At 39.8% G+C, this 26031-nt stretch overlaps 1 protein-coding gene across 11 annotated transcripts in view; it reads left to right on the top strand.

Moving 5' to 3' along the window:
* The first annotated feature begins 335 nt into the window (after window positions 1-335).
* Window positions 336-26031, top strand: part of tnika (TRAF2 and NCK interacting kinase a) — a 55000-nt gene continuing 29304 nt past the window's right edge. For 9 of the 11 annotated variants that reach the window (XR_006054575.1, XM_005926043.3, XM_005926041.3 and 6 more), the window contains exons 1-2: window positions 336-767; window positions 10994-11059. Coding sequence is in view for 10 of the 11 variants with exons in the window: in XM_005926043.3 (XP_005926105.1) it covers window positions 711-767; window positions 10994-11059 (123 nt within the window). In the remaining variant the exon portion in view is untranslated. The remainder of the gene's footprint in view (window positions 768-10993; window positions 11060-26031) is intronic. The other 2 variants (XM_014334764.2, XM_014334765.2) reach the window with 1 other exon arrangement.

Genomic DNA, 26031 nt, shown 5'->3' with positions numbered 1-26031 from the left:
GGATTCAATAATTATCTGTGTTTGTGTGTGTGTTGTGCCGGGTTACATTTAGTCTTCTTATACCTTGTGATTAAAATATACCGATTTTTTGGAAAAAAATAAAGAAAGAAAGAAAATATACATAGTTGTTCTATTTAATCAAAAGTACACAGGGAAATATAAGCAAAAATCAGAAAGTATATCTTCACTCAGTTTCTTTTCTTTTCTTTTCTTTTCTTTTGTACAAGGACATTGCTATTAAACATGAGGAAGAAAAAAGTTTGGAAGTCCTCGCTGCCTCAGTAAACCCCGCCCGGTAACAGGCGTGGTTTGCTGAGGGAAAGCGGCTCCCACCTCCCTCCTTCTCTATATTTACAGGCTGGCTGTCACAGCAGCTTCTGTACCAGAAACAAATCAGTCTCCGTATTGCTTCACCTTACTCTGTATGGTCTACATCCCGCAGACATGGACTTCCAAGTGTTGATGTACACGGTGCTATCGCTTTCTATCATCCACGCGTTTGCGCTCTAGCTGTGCGCTCCAGGCCCGAGGAGCGTCCAGCTGCTGACGAGAAAGGGACTGATATTATTTTCTCATCCATTGACACATCACTGTGCAAGAGAGAGGGGGAATAGTAGAGACCTAGCAGCAGAGGAGACCACACAGTCGTGACAGCTAAGACCGTTTCTGGATATCGGACAACAGACAGCCGCTTTTTTGTGTCCTCCATCATGGCGAGTGACTCTCCAGCACGGAGCCTGGACGAAATCGACCTATCTACTTTGAGAGTAAGATTAATTTACGTTTAATTTCTGTTAAAGAAAAAAAAGAAAAAGTGTGTGTGTGCGTGTCTGTGTGTAAGAAAATTGATGTGTGCACTCGCGCGTTCCTCCTTCTCTTGCACCTGACAGTGCTCCCTGAATAACAACCGGCACAGAGCAGAGGAGGCTGCAAAAGGCGGATGTGCGGGAGACGGGCCGCCACAGTGTGTCAAATTATAGATCAGATTATATATAGACATTAACTAACATTACAGCTGGCTCGCACATCTGAAGGCTTATCTTCATTCAAGTCAGTTACAGGAAGGTCGGTGTTGTGTGTGATGCTGAATTGAGGTTGAGGCTGTGATTTTGCTGACCTGGATAGGGGGTGTTGTGTATCTTCTTTCAGTGGGCCAGCCTATTATAGCCTCATCAGAATTGATTCAGAGTAGAATTTAACCTATTTCTACCACACACAGAAACTGCTTTTAAGTCAAACTCATATTCATCCAGATTTCCTCTCTTTTGCTGTTCATCATGGTATTTACTCAGTGTATGTGTGCGCGCGTGTGTGCAAGAGAGAGAGGCAAGTGTGCCAACCTACCTGTAGTCACTGTAACCTACTCAAAGTCACAACTGAAGCCTTGCATGCTGCAATAGCCAGTTCTTTTGTTCATCCAGTATGTGCTGTAAGCCATAATACACACAAACACGCACACACACATGTGCACACAAACAGACAGGCATACACAAACAGCCTGTGTTTATGTGTGCAGACCCGTATTTTCACTTCATTGGGCAGTACGTGTGTTTCTAATGTGTAGGTGTCTGCCAAGCTGATAGTCAACTGCATAAAGCAGTAAGGGATGCTTCAGCTAAAGACCCGTTTGCCGCTTTGAGAAACAAAACCACATCCCTCTTGCTTTGTCTCTCTCACACAGCACAGTTGTCGTCTGCTTGTGCCCACATGCCATTTTTGTCTCCGGTTCTGTCTTTGCTGGTCTCTTGCATGCTTCATGGTTTCTCGCCTATTTGTTTCTGCTCCACTAACACCAACTCATCCATCTACCTCCATTCCATTTCTTTTCTATCAATTTCATCACCTGTTTTTCTATCACCTTGACTATCTGACTGAGTGAATGTACCTCCCTGTCTCTCTGCCAGTCGCTCTGTCTCCTAGCATTATGTCTCTGCGCCCACCTCCTTGCACTGCTTGAAAGAAGAATAACATTTCCAAGGAATTGTGAATCAAGTGCTTAGGAAAATAAGTGCTACTTTTCAGGTTTACGCCTAGCAAAATTTCATCAGCGGGACGAGCTCTATTAAAGACAGAATGGAAAGAGAAATCTGAAAGAAGAAGAGGAGTAGAAAAAAACAGACAGAGAAACACTGAAAGAGGAATGAGGAGGCGAGTGGGAGTTCAGCCATGGATGCCTTATTCTTTAGGAGGCAGGATTTCAAGTGTCTGTCACTGTGACTTAGAGGCAGCTTACATTGATGTGCAGATGCGCATGTTTGCCTTTAGATAGAAGTGCATTTAGGAGTATCGGAATATGTAATTATGTCAAATGATTACTACTATCTTAAAAGTAGTGATGATTTCAAAACACTAAGAGGCTTAAAGGTTTTTGGCAAGAGCAGAATCCTATGTTAGATATTTCATTTGATGAAGTGGTGCAGCTCTAAAAAAAAGTTTTCATATTTTTCATAAAAATAGTACTTGAGTCAAAAGATGGAAGTGGACAAAATAGAACAGAAAAAATAGAAAAGAGATTTCCTACCACCATAATGCTACATTAAGGGAAGCCAAAACTTTTATTTTAATATTTTTCCCCAACACTATACTCCAGCTATTTCCTTGTAATATTATGTTGTGAATGTCTTCTGTGATTTCCTCCGTAACCAAGTTACACAACCTGAACAACATGTTTTACAAGCTGAAATAAACAATGATTTCCAGAGAAGTCTTAAACAAAGCAAGGTTTGTCCATTCAACATGTACGAACAATACCTATCTTCCCGAGCAATACATACGTGCGCGCACACACACATAGACAGACACACACATGGTCTAAGATGAAGTTACAGTCATCCACTGCTGGACTGGCTAGACAGGAAGTAGGTCAGCTGGCTCTGACGAGGTGGGGAGGGTTGAGTGGGGGCTTATAAATACTGGGCTTGGTGAAGATGGTGGGGCATTGTGTTTTAGTCTATATGAGTGTATGGTTAGGGGGGTGGGGGGCTGTTCCAGGACTAGAGCTTCCTTATAGGCACAATGAGCATCACACAGACACACACACTTACACAAGACAGACAGAATTGAGTGGGAAGTAAAGTGGAAAAAGAAGTGGTTTTTCATGTTTGCTGCCTCTGCATTTTTTCCTCTCTTGCTTTGTTTTCATATGCCTTGTCAGGTCTCTGCAACATCTGCTGGTGTGACACATCAACCCTGCGGCACCTGCATAGATGCATCATGTTTTATTTTAGTGGGGAAGGCCAGACTTACTAGAGGCATTCACAGAAATGTTGCTGCTGTGGCCCATCCTACCATGACCCACAATAACCATAAAAAAATATCATACAAGGTTGAATACTTTAAAAATTCTTTAAATACAGACAGTTGTTTTTATGCAAAGTGATGCGAACACACACAGGTCAGAGGCGTCAGGAGCACAAGCTCATCTAGTCAGCTGACGAGAGCAACAGATGGCAAACCAGCAGGAAGTCCAGCCAGAGTAATACACACACAGACACACATACCACACACTAATACTGGCAGTAGACTAATGTGCTGTGCTGGGAGTCAGGTGTGAAAGCTGAGATGAAAGCGAGAAAAGGTGAAAGGATGAAGGGATAGTGACATGGTCAGAGAAAGACTAAGAGAAAACGCAGAGGGAGAAAGCTGGATTGAAGATGAAGGCAGCTTAGAGAGATTTACAGGAACATTGAGAGACAGTGAGAGAACCCAAGAAGGGAAGAAGAAAATGACAAGAGGGCTGAGCTCGGGGTAAAGGTGGAGATGTGACCAGTGACTAAAGTAGTTCAAGGCAAAGACCCATCTCTAGAGCCTCTCCCTCTCAATCCCTGTTGCCCAGTAAGGCCACATTCCTCTGCCCCTCACTATGGACTCCATAGTAACGGGGCCACAGCAGTGCCCAAGGCTTACACAGAGCTTATTCATGAATAGTCTATATACTGTATGGCAGGCTGTCGCTGAGAAATGCCCCTCTCCCTCCCACCCTCCCTTCCACTGTGCCTGCCTGCTTCTAGTTGACCTATTTTTTCCCCCTCAAGTCACTAATGGAGTTAGATTAAAGCTTTAATTCCCTGCCATAAGTATTAAAATGTATAAGTAGTTGTGGTCTGCATGCATGTTTTACTTATTTAAGCCCTCCTTTTATTATTATTATAGTTAATTAATTATTTATAACATACCATAATATATTTGTAAGCATCTATAAGGATTGATGGGCACATTTTAATTATTGTACTTTATTAGATCTATAAAAACCATCACTTGATATGGTACCTGAAAGAGTTGTTGTAAACAGTTATGTGCCTTTAACTATTTTAGTGTTGCAAACTATGTATTACACATTTTGTGTGTGTTTATGAATGATTAAAATCCTTTAAAAATGTAATAATCAGTATATAAAACTATGATATCAAATTAATAAATGCTGGTATTTTGCTTCTTGCAACTTGCTAGCTCATTTCAGGAAAAAAGTAAGTGAGCCAAGAAAAGATGTAGGAAAGGATTCCTTGGCAAACCTCACATGAGTAGTTTGTTGTGTGTAAGCACTGACCGCACTGTCTGCTTTCTAAACGACTTCTTAGAAGTGCTTGACAAAAACCAAATGTAGACTGTATAAAAAAGATGCACGTAGCCACCTTGATGTCCTCCGTGAGTTTGTAAACTCCTGGTTTGCATTATGCATGGCAAACATCATGAAAAACATCAAGAGCTCCAGTTCCATGACTTAAAACAGTCAAAGTGCAACATATCGAATGCGTTCTATTCCAGCATGTTTGAAAGTATGCACTGCACCACATACTAGCTTCCTTTTTCACCCCTCTCATTCAGTGACACACAAGTGCACACTTACACTTGATCTGAAGTGTTTGAAGGAATCATGTGCATGCAGACAAGTCCATAATAGGAGTGATCCCTCCATTGTGTCACACTCACATTGTGCAGGGCAGCAAGGAAAGAAAAATGTATTGAAATGACAGAGGGATGTAGAAAAGCAATTCATGCAGAAGGGGAGGAGTGATGGGCAAATGGGGATAGGGAAAGGTGTGAGATTGCAAGTTGGCAGAATCGGGTGGCGAGAGGTTCTGTTGCATTGCAGAACAAACCCTGCAGCGTGTACCCTCTTCAGTGGCCTGTTAATCTGTGATTAGAAGTGGACTCCTGCTAATGTACTGTACATGTCTGGGTGAGATGTACTGGGAATTGGGCTACAACGACATCTCCTTGTAAAAACAAGCACTGTTGAGCTGTGTTGTTAAGTGTAAGTGGTTTTATAAGAGGCAAAGCTGGCCCCAGCATGACTCCTATCATCCTCTTAGAGTCCCTAATTCAATCCACCTCACCTCTGAAAATCACTTTCTACAAAAATTAACTGAACTCACCTGGTCACTGGCTAATGCACAGAAAGATATACTACAGATATACAATAGGTAAATATGAGCTTGGCAAAAATCTTGATCTTGGTGAGTGTAAAAAGTAACATTTTGAGTTTAACTTTTACTGCATAAAGGCTGGTTATATAATGCTAAAGTCCTGTTGTGCGATACAAAACTATACATAAGCCATGTTATAGTAACTCAGGGTGCATTGGGATTATTTGATAAGTTTTAAGCACAATATGGATGTACTGTCAGCTTATATGGTATACACATTTTGGCCAACTGGAGTCAACCTCTTGAGCTCTTTGTCGCAATCCATAAGACTTTCTAGAGCAATTTTGCGGTATAGGGGTGTGGGCTGTATATTGGGCCAGTAGTATTGCCATGTGGGGTTTTTCTTAGTTTACAGTTGTATCATGAAAGATTCAAATAATTGCCAGAATCCAAAAGTTCAAAACACAGCATTGCAACAGGATGATCAATAGTATTCACATCAACTGCCAGTTGTCTTAGTCATGTGGTTTGTTAGTTTGACCCACATCACATTACGCGTAACGTTATACAAGTTTAGCAATTGTCGATGTGAAAATAGAGATTTGTGCAGTTTTAATTTTATTTCCTCAGCTTTCGTTGCAAAGCTTGCACAACTCACTGCTGGGTCTGGTTGAAATAATCATGACTGTTATGACTATAAAGACACTTCAAAGTCTTACTTTTTAGCAGCAGGAATGTACAATAAAAATACGCTAAAAGACCTGAAAGAATTTGTTATTTTCTGATAAGCCAATTTTTTTTAAACAAATAATTTGAGAAGTGGTTTTGTAAATCGTCATCTTAATCAGAATACTCATAGCTTATCTTCTCAGATGTGATGATTTAACCTTAATAGATCTTCTGTCTTTCTGTGCTATATTATAAATATATGACTCTAAACTTTGCATTGAATAAGCTATCTGCTGTTGGTCTGTCATTCACAAAGATAAAGATAGCTGGTAAAATGTAGCGTGATTGGGATGTAGCTGCAAACTGATTCACTAAACCGGAAGAATAATTGTTTGTGTCACCGTGTAAATGTACTGTCATAGATTAGATTTCCAGCATCTGCAGTGATTATTTTCAATTTCATCGGGACTCTAATGTTCACTTATTGTATAGCTGTTTTTGTGTGTTAAATGTGTTGCCTCTGTCTTAATTTTAATTTTTCATTTTTCCTCTCCACTTTTAATTTGAATTCACATGTCACTTGTGCATATTTTTAAAGTATGTAACTGTGTTGTGTGATTGATATGAATACTAATGTTTGGAGCTGAACTCATAAGAGAAATCAGAACTAAGTGAAATCTCATACAAAGACCTTAGTGACTACTCTCTAGTATCCTGCAATGTGATCTTTAGATTTAGTATTGGTTTAATTCATAACACAGCTGATATATGGCTGATACAATGAACAAACAGACACAGCATTAGAGAGTAAAAGTGGCTTTGGTTAGACTTTACACAATGGCATCGAGGTGTGGTTTTGTCAAAGGAATTCACATACCTCGAATGCATCAAAATGTGTCAGGCAACAAAGCATTGAGTGATACATTACTTCTCAAGAAGGGTGAGTCTACTTTGTAAGTAACAGTTGATTCGTTGTTAATAGCTCTACTGAAAATCTTTAATTACCTTGTTTACACATGGACCTCTCAGCCTTGTAATCCGCTGGAGCAAGCAATATATATTTAAGAGTCAGCTGCATTTCTTATGGCCTTTGCATGCAACTTGTTCTGATCAGATTGATTATGTTTCCATGTGTATTCAGCCATGCTTAGATCACCTGATAGCGATTTTATGTGAGTAATTTGCTCTGGTTTTAACATTATTTTTAAGGTTAAAGCTAGGATTAGCTTTTGGTTAGATAGGAGTTAAAGTTAGGAATGTAGTGGAGAGAATTAAGGTTAGGCTGTAGAATGAAAGAATGAATGCAGTCAGTAAAAGTCCTCACACATGTCGTAAAGTGGCTTTCACAAGGGCTGCAGGCCTGCTCTTAAAAATCCATTATTAATGGACTCTGCTGCTCATGGGCCAATATTCTCTGTCTGGAGCAAAAGAGACAAGCCATTACTGTATTCATCCCTTGTACCAAAAGTTAATACAATGTACTTGTGACTAGAGCCTGACTGATATAGGATTTTTAAGACTGATACTGCTACCGATATTTGGTGCTTTAAAAATCTGCTATTACATATAACGGCCGATATGTTTTTTTTCTGTAACGTTTGTTATGTGTAGTTATTGAATTGCTCATTACTTTTTACATTTTAATTTGTCAGCTGTTATAAATACTGATAGTGATAGATTTGCAGATAGCTATTGGCCAATAAAGTCATCGCTGACAATTGGTCAATTAGCTGTTACCTACATTAACTTATTAGAAAAGCTGTATGAAGTACAATAAAGGTTATCGGTGACCAGTCAGTGTCATGCTTCTATCATGTTGCAACGGCTTATAGAAAATAAAGGAAGTTGTGTTCTTTTGTGGCTTTGAAAAATTCTTAGAGACGCGTCTGAATTGGAATAAAGCTAAGTAAGAAAAAAAACTGCACTGTCATCAGACAGAAGCCTCTGCTCAAAAGTTGTCTGTGGGTGTCTTTACATCTGTTGGTGGATCCTCATTCTTCTTTCTCTGAGCACTTTTTTTTATGTATCACAAGCTATTTTTAATGTACTGTTATTCAGCAGCTTTATAGAGACGCACAGCATGATTAATTGGCCACCAATGGGGTCATATGGCTGTCATGTGACCCTGGCAAAGACTCAGCAGGAAAACAAAATGAAAAAAAAAAACACCCCAAAACAAAACAAGGAAGTAGGCCGAATTGTTTCAGTTACAGGGAACTCCAACCCACAGACGCACAGACGCAGATGCAGTCTGAGGTGGCCACGTGCCGAGAGCTGATTCTGCAAGTGGCCTCTAAAATATGAATGATATTGTACTATATTTTTGTGGGTAAGCCTAAAGATATGTATGAACTGAAGCGTTGCCTTTGTACCTATATGTATTTTCTTTTCTTTTTTTTGCACATGAACGTTTCTGTTGTGTGTAAACAAAAAAGGAAACGAGAAGGCATCCTTCGATGAATCTCGAGACAGACTGTCAGAACTTTGTTTGCAGCTCTCAGAGTTGATTCACACAGCTGTCAAACACACACACGTAGATGCACACACAGAAGTAGTGAGAGATAAAGAAAGTAAACGGTGAAATAATCTACCTCTATAAGCTGGCAACACCGGTCACATGCACACTCAGAATGCCCATGTTAGCACTGTTAAAAGCAACTAGCAGTCTCTCTCTAACTTTCTCTCTTTCACGTGCACAAGCATTTACTTAGACATACACTCATCATTTTGTGCCCACTCATACTTGTTAGAACATTTGAACACTATCCCTGTGTAGGAGTGTGTTATTGGCACAGTGTGTGTGTTTTTGTGTGCATGTAGTTTTGAGAGTGTGAGAGAGCTAGACAGCGGGAGGATGTACTTGAGACAGAAAGTGAGAGAATGAGTTTTGCGATGTGTGCGCGTGCGTTTGTGTACGAGGAAAAGCGCATGTGTGTGCTGGCGTCTGCAGAACACAACGGAGGGGTGAAAAACGACAGAAAACAGGAAGAAGGGAACAAGAAAAGCGCAAGGCCCTGTCTTCAGAAACAGCTGACAGGTTGACAGGTCTGCTGAGACCAACAGAAACAAACATATGGAGACAGAGTGAGAGAGACAAAGGGAGGGATGGGGAAAGGCAGAGACACTGAGAAGGAAGAGGGGGAAGTTGAGACAGAAGAACAGAAGAAGGAGAAAATGCATTTTAGAAGTCTTAACATTTATGCAAACCCCTTAAAATAGGCTATAGAGTTACCTGTTTAACATCAGAGGAAAATCTTTTTTCATCTGTGGTATGTGGTTCACTAGCACTGTGGTAGCGCACGTGTCATGCCAGCAAAGTTAGCTGCAAGTTCAATTGAAAATTCACAGACATGATATGAATGTGAAGTGCAAACAGTGAGAAAGAGAAAGTACGTGATAAAAAAAAAATAGATGAACTGCGAATGCAAGACGGGAGGAAAGTGATAAGGTTAGAAAAGAGGGACAAGGATGCAAATAGAATACATGTGTGGCTGTTCAGAATAGAAATAAAAAAAGATGTATTACTGAGAAGAGAATTGTCTGCGAGAAAGGAGTATTGTGTAAAACTCTCTGTTCTTTAGGTTTGTATGAGTCCCAGTGTAGATCTACATAATAGTGCAGTTTATTTTTGGTGAATCAGCAATGAAATAAGCCTTTAGCTTTGCCCCCAGTTGAAGAATCACATTTTTAAACATCTTCTTTTGCTCTAAAAGAAGAATGGAATATAAAAAACGGATCAAAGATTTATTTGAATACCCAGTAGAGTTGGCTGTAACATACTGTAATCCACATTCCAGTGAGCTGGTAATGACATTTTCAAAAGTCTGAACTATCATTGTAAGATTACATGCTTTATTGTGTTGTCATCATGAACATGTCGAGTGAATAAAACCTCAAGAATAGCTCCAGCGTTCTGGTTGAGGACAGTTGATGTATTGATGAATGATGGCCACATTTATCAAACTTGTGAATGACAGCGGCGGGGAGAAAAGCTGGTAAAGCTGGTAAAAGGACCTCAGTGTTTCTGGAACTCTGAACCTCATTCACTGTTGGAATGAGAGCAAAGTGCAGATAAAAGAGTGAGACAGACATAGATGGACTTCAGCTGGTTGGAAAACAGAAGCTGGAGGAGCAGAGAGAGTGTGAAAGAGACAGGGAGAAAGAAAGAGAGAGAGAAGGAAGGAGAGGGTAAATGCCAGCTATTGTTGGAATGCCGTAGCAACGTGCAGCAGAAAGGAAGGGGGAGGTGTGTGTGTGTGTGTGTGTGTGCACAGGGTCAGTGGGTTTTATGCTCAGTTCAAGCTGCTCCTTTTCAAAGATGCGTTGAGTTGTGTTGGCAACCTAGCGACCGTGGGCTTAAATTATTAGCTAGTCTGGATGCATGCCTAAAGCAATCCAGCACTGCATTTCAGAATAGTGTATCAACACTCTGGGAGCTTTACTGAGACATTACTGCTCATTTAAACTACCTGCACTGTTTAGAATACATGCCCACTGTTGTAATATGGATTAAAAGACTCAACGCTGCATGCAACATCAACATGCTAGCATGCTCAGAATTACAGTATGTTGATGTTAAGTAGATATAATTTGTCTGTTAACATGCTAACATTTATCACTGAGCAATAAACATAAGATGAAGCTAAGGCTGGAGGGAATGTAATCCTTTTTTTGATGATGGCGCTGGATGTAAAGTTACTTAAACCCCCATATCACCGCTCATTTGCTTCTCTTTAGACTCATCTCTGATCACCATCTGATTAAAATTTCTAGACAATTCATCTGGCAGCTGTGAAGCTGTCTCTTCCTGTACCTAAGACTTAGACCAGCTGAAGGCTTTTCTGTGCAAACATATGCCATACCTTATTGCATTCAAACAATCTGAGTTTGTTTTAAGGTTATGTAGAGCTGAGTGTCTGTATTCTAACCATTCCACTGTCTTTTCTTTGAATTTACAGGATCCCGTCGGCATCTTTGAGCTGGTTGAGCTGGTGGGAAATGGCACATATGGGCAGGTGTACAAGGTGAGACTTATATACACTAAGAATGTCGTTCTGATAGCATGCTCCTCATTCTTATCAGTTTTTTATTTAGCCTCTGCAAGTAGCCCGTGTGAAACAAAGAAAGACAATGTAAATGAAGGAGCATAGGAAATAATACAGGAGATAAAAGAAACCCCACAGCTGTGGTGAAACTGTAGATGTGTAAAAGTACGATAACCTGCTAATTTTTCTTGTCCCTTTAAATAACACTTTACTCTCTTTACTGTTTTTAGACCTCTCTTATCTCAGCAATGCTTTAACCTTTTGAGGTTTTTCTGGGACACAGGAAGTACTCGTGCTAAGTCGGTCTGCATTTGTGACATCACTGTGGTTTGTGCTTTTTGTTGTCAGATGGGCTCAGCTGTTTCCCACAGTTATTTAAACAGAATCTCTCAGTCCATGTCACTGTCTGAGCTTCCTCTTCTCTTCATGACAGCCTGTCGTTCTCTGTTCCTTGCTTCCTTTTCCTGATTCTGCTGCTTTATTTTGCCTCTCTGCAGGATAGGGAAGCAGCCTGTGTCACTCTGTTTAATGACCCCTAGTTGGAATAAATATGTTTAAATATATGGACCGATAAAATATGTGGACAGCCTCTGACTCTGAAAGCCTTCAGTGCATGTATTTTGCATGCTTGAGGATGTGTCTAATGAACCAGAGACTTACGGTCAGGTGGTGATGGAGAGGAGCCTATTTAACCAAATGAAAGGTCAGACAAAGGTCAGACATACTTATCCACACTTCTAAAAATATGTGTGTGTGTGGTTGTTTGTAAGATCCAGAAAGGACGAAAAACATAGAAATAATAATAACCAGTAGAATCTTTATTTTTTTAGTCTACAAATAAATAAATAATAATAATAAAAAATATTGTTTGAAACTTCAGGCCCAGGTTGGTCTTAAACTTTTTCAGTCACTTGACCAAGAAATTTTCCATGACACACGCACACACACGCCGCTTTCCCCCCTCTGATACACATTTACCTCACACAATGTGAGTGCTTTGTTAAGGCTATACTTTACAGTCCCACTCACCCGTATTTATTTAACAATTAAGCTGATTTGATAAATTAGCTTATTTTTGTGGCTAAAAAAAGAATCATAGGCTCAGTGCCAGGCTGGAATATGATGATTAGGAAAAAGGGCTTGCTAGTCATTCCTCTTTGTTACTGTATGGAAGTGGGGGAATGCAAATTTAATGACAAATGGCTTGAGAATAATGGTTACTCTTGGTAGTACAAGTATGTGCCTGGAAATGCTTACAAAGCAAACTGTGCTGTGTGTTGAAAACTGTAACAATGGGATCAAATTTAGGATGATAATGAGGTTTGAAGTGCTGTTTCTCTTCTCAGAATGGTAATTGGCTGTTGGGTTTTCCAGTTTCTTTTTTCATATGTGATATGAATCCTCATATATTTAGATTTTGGACAGCCAGTTTAATTTTAATGAAAAAAATGAAGGCCTATCTGTCATAATAGCTGTATGAAAGGGACAAACATAGCAGAAAAAAAGATTAAACTTCAAATATCATCCTGTTCAGTGCTCTATAAATACAACTTAAACTAGGAAAGATCAGTCTCAGACACAGAGATAAGCAGCAGAGTCACTTGAGCAAAAATGTCATCTATTTTAAATTTCTCACACAGCTGAGGTTCCTCTTTCAGGCAGGCTGCCTGAAGAGGATCAACGTTTTTTGAGCAGGTGAACCTCTGACTCACTGAGATGATAAACTGACCTTCAGCCTGGCGGGTATTAGTGAAGTGGAATTGCTCTGGCTCGTTCTGAATCATTTTAAACACTTGTTATATGAGAAAAATAACACAGGACAATATCATTCTTTAGAGCTGTGGTATCTCTGTTCTGCATCAGTGAATCCTTGTCAGCGTGCTGTGCAGTTTGCCTTTTTTCGCTCAGATGAAAAGAGCAGAAGAAGATAAGAGTCAGACAGACTGCAAAAATGATTTGACTCTTTGTTTTGATTCCCAAAATAGATTCAAGTTGCTCAGGGGCCAGTTTTTCTGATGTTTATGTGATCACAGAGTACAAGTTAACAAGTTATGCCTTGATTTGTGGTGTGCTACAGTTTCAAATAAACCATAAATAACAAGTAAAAAAAATCATATGGATGAAAAAAAAATTAAGGCTTGCTTTGAGGTTATTAAAACTTGAAAAATGCATCGGTTAATAGCTAAAAAGAGCTACATTTTACTGAGCAGCTGGAATTTTTACATCTACACTTTAACTGAATAGAAAGATTATAAGAAAAAGTAAAAAAACAAAAGTGTTTTCTCAATTCTATTCCTACGGCAGGAAAAACACAAAATGAGTTTGCCTTATTCTGCTGTAGTAAATTGTATTCAGTGAACTATGTGCATAGTGAAGCTATAGGTTTACTATGCATGCATGGTTTTGTGCATCCATTTGTGTGTGATAGCAGCATTGTTTTATATTATTGGTTAAAGAAGGGCACTAATGTGCCACATAGTTTGTGTGCCTGTGAGCAAGAGATAACAGGTTTATCAGCAATTCCATTACTCCATCTAGTTAAATGATACAGATCTGGCTCTCAGTTCTCTTTCCACCATCTCTCTTTCACTCCTTTCCTTCTTATATATGCCTAAAATCTTATCACAATAAAAAACTATCTATCCACATTATCATTTTTGTTGTAGTTTCTTTGACAGCAGAAATAGTTCAGAGACGTAGCCAATGATAGAAAATAATTTTACCCTGCCTTCACTCCTCTCACATGAGAGATCCATGGTGGTTATGTTGCTAGTTCTTCCTCCTCTGCCTGCACATCCTCTTACTTTTCATCCTTTTGCTTTTGTGGATTTCTCTTATCAATATATAATCACGTTCATTCTTTTGTTTCCTCTGTTTTCTGTATTGAAACATCCCCAGTGAACTCTACTTAAGGGGGGACAGTGTGCCTACAGTATGTGCATATATATATATAGCTTCTACTGCCAGGTTTAAAAGGGCCATAAATAGAGAACATGGGTAATGCTGAATAATTAAATACCTTCTCTCTCCACTTCCCTCTCTCTTCATCTTCCACTCTCTCGGCTTCCTCCTTTAGATTTCACTGTTGTCCCTGTGCCTCAGCTGTATTCCCCACTTTTATTCCCTTTATTTAGCCATCACCTCCACTCACTCTCTTGTTATACTTATAATACTTCTGTTATGTCCGTCTTCCTTTCTTTCTTCCTGATGCCTGTGAATATTTTATGTCAGCTGTACTTCTCCAAATGAGGAAAGACTCCTCACCTCTTTTGGTACTATAGGACATGGGAAGAAACTGACAGGTTGCCTTATTGACTGACAGGGTTATTGATCTGCTAATTGATTAATCACAGTTTCTTGCCATTCCCGTGGGAGAAGTGATTTTTCAGCTTGATGGGCAAAAAGACAACTAGAGATGGCAACTAATCATATCATGGTCACAGGAGTGCAAACTGATACACGCATTCACACACATGGATGGATGTGTGACACCCATATACATCATCTCATCAACTGTCTCCTTGGCCTTCACAGCAATAAACCATTTTATACTTTTGCGTGTGCTTGTGTGTGTGTTGTTTGCACATATCGGCCCCTCCCCTCTCTGTGACTTTGCTGTCTTCACACAGTGAGGAAGCAGTAAAAATAAGTGGAAAGAAGGCGACCAGTCTTTTTGTCTCTGGTGGCAGAACACATCCACTCTGCTGCTGCTGCTGCTGCTGCTGCTGCTGCTTACTGCACCCTCTTTAAATATTCACTAGTCAGTCTGAAAGACACACACACACACACACACACACAGTGAAGAAGACGTGACAGTTGGGGACCTGGGCCGTGTGGGCTTTTCTAGTGTATGCTCACCCACTGTGACAGTGATGCTGTAAAGAGAGCACCTGCATGGTTTCCGGTTATTGCACTGGTGTACGTGTGTCTAAATCAATGTGTATACAAGGATCGTGCAGTGTCTGACATTTCCTCTTGTCACTGTGTATGCTCCTTTCATGTGTTCAGCAGTCAAGGTCGTGTGTATTCTTCTGAAAATGTCATGGGTTTCACTTATCCTGAAAATGATGCACAGATTCAGGTCAGACATCAGTGAAGTCTTCACAGCTAATCTTGTTATCTTGGCATGTAAAGAGACAAAAAGAACGTAGATTAGGATTAATCACTTTCTCTCTCCCTCCTCCTCTGTCCATAGTTGTGTTTTTGTTTTTTTTGTGTTTTTTTGTTGTTGTTGTTTTTTTACCTGCAGTGCTCTGCCTGTCTTGCTCCCCTCCCCAGTTCTTCTCCTCCTCCTCCTCCCTCCCTGCCCTCTTAAGGAACTGAATAAAACTTCAAAGGTGTTTCTTTTTTATCTTCCTTATCTGCTGGAAGTCACGCAGCAAAGGACCATGGGAGATTTTTCCCTCTGCACGCTTGCCACAGACTCCTTTTTAACACACACACACGCAGACACGGAACACACGAACACGCATATCTCAGAGAAGCAGCATGAAGTAAGAAAGTCTGGCATAAAAGACTTCAAAACAGTATGATAGATAGAGTGACTTCATTTACTCCTCTTGTTTGATGTTCTAAACTCCGCCAGCTAGTGTTTCACAGCAGGAAAGAAGATCAAGCAAAAGCAAGCATATACACATATACAGTTTTGTATCTCTTTGAAACTAGTCATTCTTGGATCGTGCTAAAATTGGCAACACGACATATGAGTGGTTGGCATTACGTGTTGTGAGGAACGTGCCTTCCGCTCCATTTCAGTTGATTTTTAACAAAGGTTAACTATCAAGTATTGATTGTGAAGTTAACAGGTTTGTAATTTGAATGCCAAATATTTGGGTTAATTGAAGATTTATGGATTTCCTTCTAATACTAGTCACATTGAAAACACTTTCACTGGAGCGGTTGGAGATAGAATGAAGTCTAAAATATATGGCCTTTTTTTATTTTGTCTTTTTATTTTGCACATTCTGCAAATGGTGATTTTTTTTTGGTTTTGGGGTATAATGGTAAGTAACGTCAGAGAGCTCAAGATAATGTCTAGAGCTTGCTTTGCCAAGCCCAAATCATAAAAACTAAGAAAAAGCACAAATCCCCTTTAAGAAGCTGGAACCAGCCTTGTTGCTGAATCAGGAAAACCTATTTCCATGTTTGTTTTCACCATTGTGACAGTGTATTCTTACAAGATTTAAATTCATTTTATTTTATCTAAAGGAATATGTAAAAACTGAATGATTGATCAATAATTACACTTTACCGTGACATGTTCTAGTTTGACTAGATGCCAGGCAGCTTAGTATAATACAATATTTTTGTAATGTGAGTGTTTTATTTGGGTATAAATGTAATTCTTTTGCAAATCACACTGTAGATGTTCATAGATTTAGCATCCACCATAAGCACAGTGGTAATGAGAAATTATAATCATTCTCTGACTCCCCTAAAAGATGTATAGGCTACAGTCGTGTTTTATAAGCTGCTGGTAGTGTGATAACAGGCTGACATGTGCAACTACAGAGTGACATGTAAATGTAAAAGAATGTCGTGCTGAATGGCAGGATTAGTGTCCATACTGCTCGCAGAGGGTCGCAGCTGGAAGCACATGCAGCTCAGGTGTAATTTGTTTTTTTTTTTGTGTACACTACTTGAATATGTGTGTGTTTGTGTCTGCCTGTTGCCATATATAACACATGTCCCTGGTGGTGGTGTTGTTGTGGTTTCCATTGTCACTCTGTTTCAATATAACTGTTTTACTGTAATTTCTGCTGTTTTTCCACCCACACACACACACACACACACACACACACACACACACACACACACACACACACACACACACACACACACACACACACATGCTTCAGTCTCTGGAGTCATTATGAATGAACTGTGAACCGTGACTGAGGTGGATGTTACTGTGGGGCCAGCAGATGTGCTTGTTTTTACCATATACAGAGATACACTCACGCACACACAGACTCACACCTGGCAGTGTTTTCATTAGCCTACATCCTCTCTCTATCTTCCCCAAGGCCACATGTCCCACTTACCCACAATGCACTCCTGCCGCCCAGACCAGAGTCAATTAGCCATAGCTGATGTCAATAACAATCTCTCGTTCTGTCTTTGCTTTTCTTTCCCAGTCTGTCTCTTTCTACTGTATATTTCCCAGTTATAGAGCAGCCTCTTTTTCACTGATACTGTCATTGAGCTTAAAACAACTTTTTCGCCACTTGAAATGTTCATCAATAGGTAATTCAATAAGCTATACCAGCCCTCACTCTGTATTATCCTTCATTTGCTGTGTCTTCTCCTTTTTATGGCCTTTAGCTGCATTTTCTTTGTTTTTCCACTCTAACTGCTTTTCATCTAAAATGCTTTTTCTCTTCATGTGTTCTGTCCTCCATACCCTCGCTCATCTGTTTCTTCCTATCTCTCTTTCACCTTCATCCTGCACAGTAAATCAGCTTGGCTGTTCGTTTGACCTCCAGAGCTGCTGGAGCGTGATGCCGAAGTGCTGAACCTGCCGCTTTTCCTCTTCACAGCAGCCCTTCTCCCTCGCTTGGGCACATTGCGAATCACTTACTCTCTCTTTTCTTGCCTGTTTGACAGCAGTTGCATTTAGAGGGAGAAGTGTTTCCTTCCAAATGTAAAAAAATTTCAGCAGTTTTATTTGAAATGAGAGATAAGGTCAAAGTAATGAGCAAATGGATGAATGAATTCATGTTTGATTAAGATCGGATCGTTTTAGATCCGTTTCAGAGACAAGGTCAAGCAGTTATTTGGTTGGATTTTAACAACAGAAAGCTAAATAAAGCATTTGTGTACATTACATTTGTATATGTGGGAGATTGTGTTTCAGTCAATTTGAGTCTGTCTACCATAAACAAGCTCCAGTAACAGGTTATTCTGTTAGTGTTTACCTAGTTCGTCACATCAAAGCAGGTATTATGATAAGGCTAAGCTTTGACTATTTTCTGACACGTATGCACAGATGCCAAAATAAATATACACACTCACAGGTCATAGGCAGTGTCAGATATGTTTGCGATCATTTTAAACTATTCAGTGTGATTGTATTTGTCATTATGAGGCAGTATGAATCCTTTCCCTGAACCCAGATTAGGTTGTGTTTTGTGTGTTTGTTTCTACTAGCTTGTTAATTAGCTGGCTGTACTGTGAGCAGGCAGGTTAATAAGCGGCTATATTTCAGACTACTGATAAATTATTGCTTCAGTAGGCTTTAGATGTTAACAGTGGTTCATTCAGAATGAAATCAACACTTGCAGGATTTCTAATGCAAAATTCAAATTAGCTGTATTCCACCACCCATCAATAATAGCTTCTAAACTATTCTACAGATCGTTGCGCTCATCTTTCTTTTCCCTCATCACCTTCACCTTAGTTCCTTTAATAATTGTTCTCTACAAAATCTGTGCTGGTGTATGTTTTCCTCACATTTGCTGGCTCTTGTTATGGCTTCTCTTTAAATCTTCTTTCATCTCAATCTGTCTTCCTCTTTTTCTTTCTCATGCCTGAGCGTGAGCACAGCCTCGGGGTGCTTCTGTATTTCCTGGCTAGTGCAGGAGTAGATTGGAATGGAGGCCTTTGTCACTTTTATTTACTGCCTCACTGATTTCACGACACCGTCTTCTGCGCGTTGTGTGTATGCGAGATGCTTCTGTGTGTGTGTTTCTGTGTGATCACGTGTGAATGCGGAATGATTGGAGGTGTTTGAACTGCAATGAGGTGTGTCTGGGAGTATTGCCCCTTTATTTCTTTGGGAGCCTTCCAGCAGAACTGTGTTTGTAGTGTTCGTTAGCCAAAAGTGGCTTTTAGTCTGCCTCATAGCTCCAGCACCTTCTGCTGAACAGGATGGGTTTGTAATAAAACCGGTGGGCGTTGATATAGAGGTACAGACTGAAACACTGGTTAACTGAAATCCTTCAACCCTGAGACTGCCTCACTTTGGTATGTGTGTGTGTGTGTGTGTGTGTGTGTGTGTGTGTGTGTGTGTGTGTGTGTGTGTGTGTGCGTGTGAAGTGGGGGGCACCTCTACGTCAGACAAAACAAGCACAAAAAAACATGCACACGGTGATAGTCCTGGTGCACACCATTCAGACCTTCTCCCCTAAGATGCGGTTACTATGCAAACAGGCCCTGCGCTATGACACATTGCATTGCTGAAGCTGAAGCAATTCCTAAAGTCTGTGTTTATTTGTGTGGATTACTATAATGGCACAGATTAGGATTATGGCCTGACCCATTTCCTTACAAAGAGACGGCAACACAATCTGGCAGTCTGTTTCCTGTTTAGTGTGCATGCATTCGAATGCTTTAGCATATGCAGAATGTTTACTTATTTATATACCTTGGAAGAAAATGACAGATCCAGGTTGTAGAACCATGGCGGCCTCACCTTTCATTACTCAGTTTTTCAAAAAATGTGTTAAGTTGTGTGAAATATCAGTGAGCAAAGTAAAAAACAAACAAAACAGGCATAAAGATTAGTTAATATCCATCTGGTAACCACTGGTTGAAATATGTATATTCTGTGAGTGGTTGGCTGGGGGGTTTTGGAGGTTGATTGCATTCGCTGTTGTGGAATTGATCACAAAGAGGTACATGGTGCTGCACATAAAACTTCTTTGGGAAATCTTTGGTTCCTGGAAGGTTGCTGTGGTTATTTGTAATGTCAATGCTCTCAAACTACCCACCAACCTGTAGTGAAACTGTGAAAAGTGTAATGCAGAACAAAAACAGAGACAGTTTGTCTTCCAAGTAAAGGTTTTTGAAATGTGGGCAATGCAGTGGTAAGGCATAACTATTACTTTGAAGGTGAACATTCTCCATTTCTTGTTTGCATTGCATTTTTCAAGTTAAAGAGGAAGTGAAGACTCAGATGATGAATGTTTGCAGAGAAGTTAATGTCTTTCAAGCAAACTTTTTCATCTAGCACCTTTTTTCTTTTACCAATTTCGCCCAGCGACAGACAGCAACCTCCAGCAACCAGTCAGAAAATACACATTTTTCCCTCTGACCCGTGGTTGCTGGATGGTCACTAACTGTCTGTTCCTTAATGGTTTTAGTGTACACAGGACCAAAGTATACAAAATAAACAGTTTTGTATTCATTAAAAATTAGAACTAGCAGTTTGGTCCATACTGTAAGCTCATTAGAAAACTGTTTTCTCGGGTCATAGATGGCGTGAACAGGACGGTTGTTTTTTCATGCTCTCATTTAGAAAACATCTGCACAAGTGGATTTCTTTTTGCAACCAGAAGGAATGGAACTTTAAGGAATATTGGCTTCACTTTTCACATCCAAAGGCTACACTCTATAGTCACAATATTAAACGTGCCAACAGCCTCCTTAAGTAGCTGTCAAGTGTCCAAGTTGATTTTTATTTTTTCTGAAATAAATTAAAGTTTGCAACTGCATTGAAAGTATTAATATAAATGTTAAATAATAATCATTTGGAAAAACATAGCCTTATTTTTTAAAAATATCACATAGCTCATTTTGTCATCAAAAAGAAAATCTGGATGCCTTCTCCTGACCTTGCAGCTTGGCCACAGGGACAGACAGAGGCAGCATGAAATGTCGCTCTCTCACCGAACGTGTCTTCAGCACGTCCTCTTCCACTCGCTCTCCCTCACGCTTTATCCCACCTGAACTCTTCTTGTAAAGAAACAATCTCCCGGAACAGGACTAAAGATACTTATCCTTTGTCGTCTCCCTTTGTGTCTTTGTATTTGAGCATGCGAGTGTCTCCGTATATTTTAGTATTGTGTTCACTTTATTCGTGCCAACTTAGACCGTTGCTAGGCTACGACAGGAAGTGTCCTGCATAGTAAATGTGTCCTGAGTTGTAGAGGTGTTTGTGTATGTGTGTGTGTGTGAGTCTTGTCTGTGTGATTGACTTGGCAAGGGCAGAGATGCACACACAAAGAAATAAAATATACACGTGCACACACAGTCTCAAACACACATGTCTTGGGCATCACAAGATTCAGTATCGGGCTGTGTTTTGGCATTAGCTAGCAGGTTTGTGTCCCCTCGCTGAGGCTGCAAACTAAAACCGGTGAAGAAATACTTCCTTCTGCAGTATGTACGTTTGTGCTTGTCAACATTCAGCAACTTATAACAGCAAAAAAATATAAAGAGAATCCTAACACACAAACATACACATAAGATCTTTCTCCATACGCTGCAAGTCCTTCACTACGTTTTACCATTACTTGGCAGCAGTAAGTAATCATAATTATGTGTTGATGATAATTACTGGAATTGGTGTGCTCTGTCAGGCTGACACCTCCCCGGTGCTGCACATGAACATGGAAAATAAAGCCCAAGAGATGAGAAAGCGATGAGTTATCAGACGTATGATTGGTTGGGAGTTTTTTCCTTTTTTGTGACAGTATGAACTTAAAGACAGCATGGTGAATGGTTAGCCAAATCAGTCCATTATAATTCTCAGCAGCTACAAAAAATTAGGACACAGACAAAGAGTGTTCTCAGGTAAAGTAGTGGAAGTGGAATTTCATTCCCAGAAACATGGGAGAATCTTTTGGAGTGCTTAAACCTGCCTGGGCTAAGTCAGCATCACCGGTTACCACCAGTAATTGTCGTGTATGTATTGTATTTGACATACTGATGTGGTTCATAATGTCATGCTGATGGAGTTTTAAGTACTGCACTGTTTTATGTTTTATGAGTTTTTTAGTTATGTGGTTGCATCTTGTCTATTTGGGACAACAGATTAAATTTGAAAAATTCACATTAAAGAAAATAACAGTGTTGTTAAGTAAAGATGCTAAAACATATAATGATAAGATGCTTTTATGTACACCGGATTATACTAGTCCTGATATTGAAAAACAAGTTGCTGAAAAACAAGAAGCTTTTCCTTATGAGGTGCATTTTCCACTACGAATGGAAGAAGATGGTTGAAGGGAGGGATGGATGGAGGGATGGATGGGTTAACAAAGAATTTTCCTAGTCTGAGTAAGCATGCAGTTTAGTTTAGTCTTGGGCTGCAGTTGTTGTGGTTGGCTTTTTTTTTTAAAAAGCCAAATCAATCATTTGAAAAATCATTATTGTTTGCAGCATAATTTACTTAAATTTACCTCGTCTCTCAGTTGTTCTAGAGGCATTTTCCAACTTTTTCGCCAAAATGAATCATGATCTGTGCTGCTGTCATAGGAGATGACAAACAGTTTTACAAATTGACACAAATTAAGAGTAAGAGGCTTTGATTTTTAAAATTATTCCCTCAGTTTGTTTGGTCAATCCGTCAAAAAGAACAGTCACCCCATTTTGAATTTCCAGCTTATACAATAGTTCATCAACTACTGACCTGGAGGGATGATGCCAAGTCCTTCATCATGTGACCACCTAAAGGCTGATTGGAGATCAGTTTGGTATCAGTTTGCTGTCTCCATCACAGCGCGGTCATCCAAGCGGAATAAACGTAGTCGATTTAGGCTGTTATCGCTCAAACACACCTGGCCTAGCGGCATCACAGCTCCATGTGGATTTGTGTGTGAGTGACAGATGTTTTGCTTCCATATGCGGTCAAAATAGCTCCACAGGATTCAAAAAGGAAGAAAAATGTGTTATGGACATACTGAGCAAAGTAAAGATACTTTCCTGTCTAATTTAGATGAATAATGTATTCAGTTTAAGTTCATTATCCAGTATTCTCTGTATTATGACTGAATAGATCAACTAGATGAAAGTGTTTGTGTGCAGAAGCAGCGGTATATCCTCATTTTACATGCACACCCAGGCCCACCTCAGTGAACTACCTCCTGTGGTTTGAAGAAGGTTCTATATGCATTAGCAAGGTTCTTCTCATGTCATATTTTCCTGTCAGATTCAAAACTGAATGATATTTTGTTCCCATTACCGTTCAGCTCAGTCATGCTCATGTTCAACCTGCTTTTCATAGGTCACTAGGCTGAGCTCTGAGGCATGAAAGAGAACAAAATCCAAGAAACATACAAAGGAAAAATAAGCGACAAATTTACAGGAAGGAAGTGAAAAATAATGAAAGGCATAAAGAGGAGATTGTGAGAAGTTAAGCGGGTAAGATAATGAGAGAGAGAGAGCCACAGGGATAAAACAGAGTGAGGTAGATAGAGCGAGAAACTGTAGATCTAGGTCAGAAAAGAAAAGCAGTCAACACATGAGGAAGGGATGAACAAGCCTCTCGGGCTCAGCGCTTGTCTTTCTGAATGGGACAGATCAGAGAGAGAGTGGGCCATCCCTCTGAGAAAGAAAGAGGAAGAAGGATAAAAACATCATTTTAATACTGTGTGAAATTCTTTTTCCAATATTTATCATTGTAAGGGCTGCAGCTGCTGATTATCAAAGCTCAAAAAAGCTTAATCTCCAATGTGACATCCATTGGATGCACCAGCACCCCAAACCAAGCATTGTAAACATGTTGCTCCGACGACATCAGTGACAGTGAAGTCAGACACCACATAAAAAAGAGGAGCTGGGGTGGAGGTGGGTTGCATAATGGTTTGCAGATGTGCAGCAACCGTAGGCAGACTAAAGCATGTATGCGTGCCATTTAAGAGATTTTCTAGGTGGATATGTTGGTATCATCTGAAACATCAACTGAGGCGGGCTTGCATCAAGATCAACTGATGCCCTGGAATTACATTTGAGCTTGAAGTAGTGGCCTGCTTAAACGAATGCTATGCTTCACAATACATAATGAAAGGATATCTTGCATAACCAACATTCACATGACAGCTTCGAGAACAACACATCAAATACTTGATAATTAAATTTTTGTGTCTTCTGTGTTTTATGCATGCAACCAGAAATGCGAAACCAATAATCTGTGGTTTTACATTGTACTGGCTAATATGTCGCTAATATTCTACTAAGTAATTAACGCACAGACATGTTGGACTGATTATTAATTTTTACACAGCTTATAAATATCTTTTAGGTCTAATAGCCAAGCTAACTGTTCCCTCCATTTCAAGTTGTTAAATTAAGTTAGCCTGGCTCCTAGCTTTGATTCTAAATTTAATGTACAGGCATGAGAGTGGCACACATCTTCTCATCAAATTCTTGGCAAGAAAGCAAATAAGTAATATATCATAATGTTCAAATACTGCTTTAACCCGTCTCTCTCGGAAGTTCCCAGAACTTAAGATACTTTAATTGCACGTGTGGTGCAATTAGCAGTTCAAAACCCAAATTATATAAAACAGAAAAGAGGAGAAAAAAAGGAATCGGCAACTATTTATATGCCTGGCATGTTGTTGATGAAACAGCCAATTAACTAATGGTTTTATTACTTTACCTTTGTTTTTCCTTATTCTTTAGATAATGTTATTCACACATCGTCATGTTACCTAATTTGGTAATACTATTATAGCCCAGCCCCAGCCTATTTCTGAATTGGCAAATAAATGAACGGGAGAGGACAAAGACAGAGCAGGAGATGAAGATGAACAGGCCGTGCTAATTCTTTTCTGTTGCTCCTTTCACACTAGGTCATTTAATAAGGCTGGATGGCATTACTGCTGCAGGAAAAAGGAGAAGTGGAGGGAGGGAGGCTGTCAAGGTGGCTCGGAGTAATGAATCTTTATCCAGCTCTGATGATATCCATGTCCACTATGTATTTGACACATTCTCTCTCTTGCCCTCTCAGCCACTTCGTAACTCCCTCAATCATTCTCTCTCCCGCACTCACCATGTCTTTGTGTGCACATGTGTGGGTGTTTGCAAGAGTTTTTCTGTCAGTGTGAGTAGTAGAAAAAAGGGAGCTCTTATTATGCTTTCTGTGTGTGTCGAAGTGCGTGTGTGTGAGCGTGTGAGAGAGGGTTTCTGGTTTGTAAGTGGCTGTAATTCCTTTGTTGGTCTTCAACAAAGCCAGTCCTTGTGCTTGTGGAATTGGGGCAGTCTGATCCTAATGAGAAATCCCTGGTCAATCTTTCCAGCTCTTTTACTCTCACAGAATCTGAACTGCATATTTATGTATGAGTGTGTGTGTGTGTGTGTGTGTGAAAGCGAGAAAAAGAGGCCGATCACAGTGTTCAACCATCCAGTGGTGCTTAGTTTGCATTGTGTGGTGCTGAATTGTGACACAATGAATTATCATATTCAAATCCCAACTTTCTTTTCAGCAATAAATCAACAAGTTTAAAAGAGTTTTTTCCAGTCCCAGAATAGTTGTGTAATAAAAAATTCAACTCCTGGAATTAATATTCCCTCGTTCAGGGACCTCAGCTGATAGCATATAATAATGTTAACAATATTGGCTGTCATCTTGTGGGATCCCATAAAATGTACCAGCGTTTTGTTGCCACATATAGCTCTTAATATCACTTTCTCAAATGGAAACATACTGCGGTGCCCTTTGAAGTGGTGACAGAAATGATCTGTGAATGATTATATATTATATTATATAACACTGATATCATACTTTCATCCTTAGATCAGTCTTCAGCAGAAATTTATTTGGAATCCACCTAAACATCAGTCGACCTATTGAGTAACACAACTTTATTTATGCGCCTTTTGTTGACCATCAACATTATTTCACTGTTGAATAACATCCAAATCTCATTCAAACAGTGAAACCTCTCAAGATTTTAATCAGGCAAAGTGAGTTTTGGCGAGCCAGTGGATGCAACTGATCTGCTAAAACAACACGAAAATACAATGTGAGGCAGTGAGAGTGACTAATGACCAATAACAGGGTGCAGAGACTGTAAAATCACTCCTGCAAATGAACTGCAAAGCAATGCAAGCACCAACTTTAAGCTATAATTTGGCACTACTCTTATCAAAGCATTGCTAGCCTGTGTATTTGCTACAGCTTGTTATCAGAATGACCCTTCGATTAAAGCCCTCAGGAGGTGCTTTAGAGCCAGGCCCTGAATACCATCTGGTTTATAACAATTCTACCAGCAGAACAGTCCTGC

The sequence above is a fragment of the Haplochromis burtoni genome, unplaced genomic scaffold (genome assembly GCF_018398535.1).
Source record: "Haplochromis burtoni strain Fernald_Lab_line unplaced genomic scaffold, NCSU_Asbu1 Contig_85, whole genome shotgun sequence".
NCBI classification, from domain to species: Eukaryota; Metazoa; Chordata; class Actinopteri; order Cichliformes; family Cichlidae; genus Haplochromis; species Haplochromis burtoni.
The sequence above is the reverse complement of the archived record's forward strand: the minus strand, read 5'-3'. Positions and strand labels throughout refer to the sequence as shown.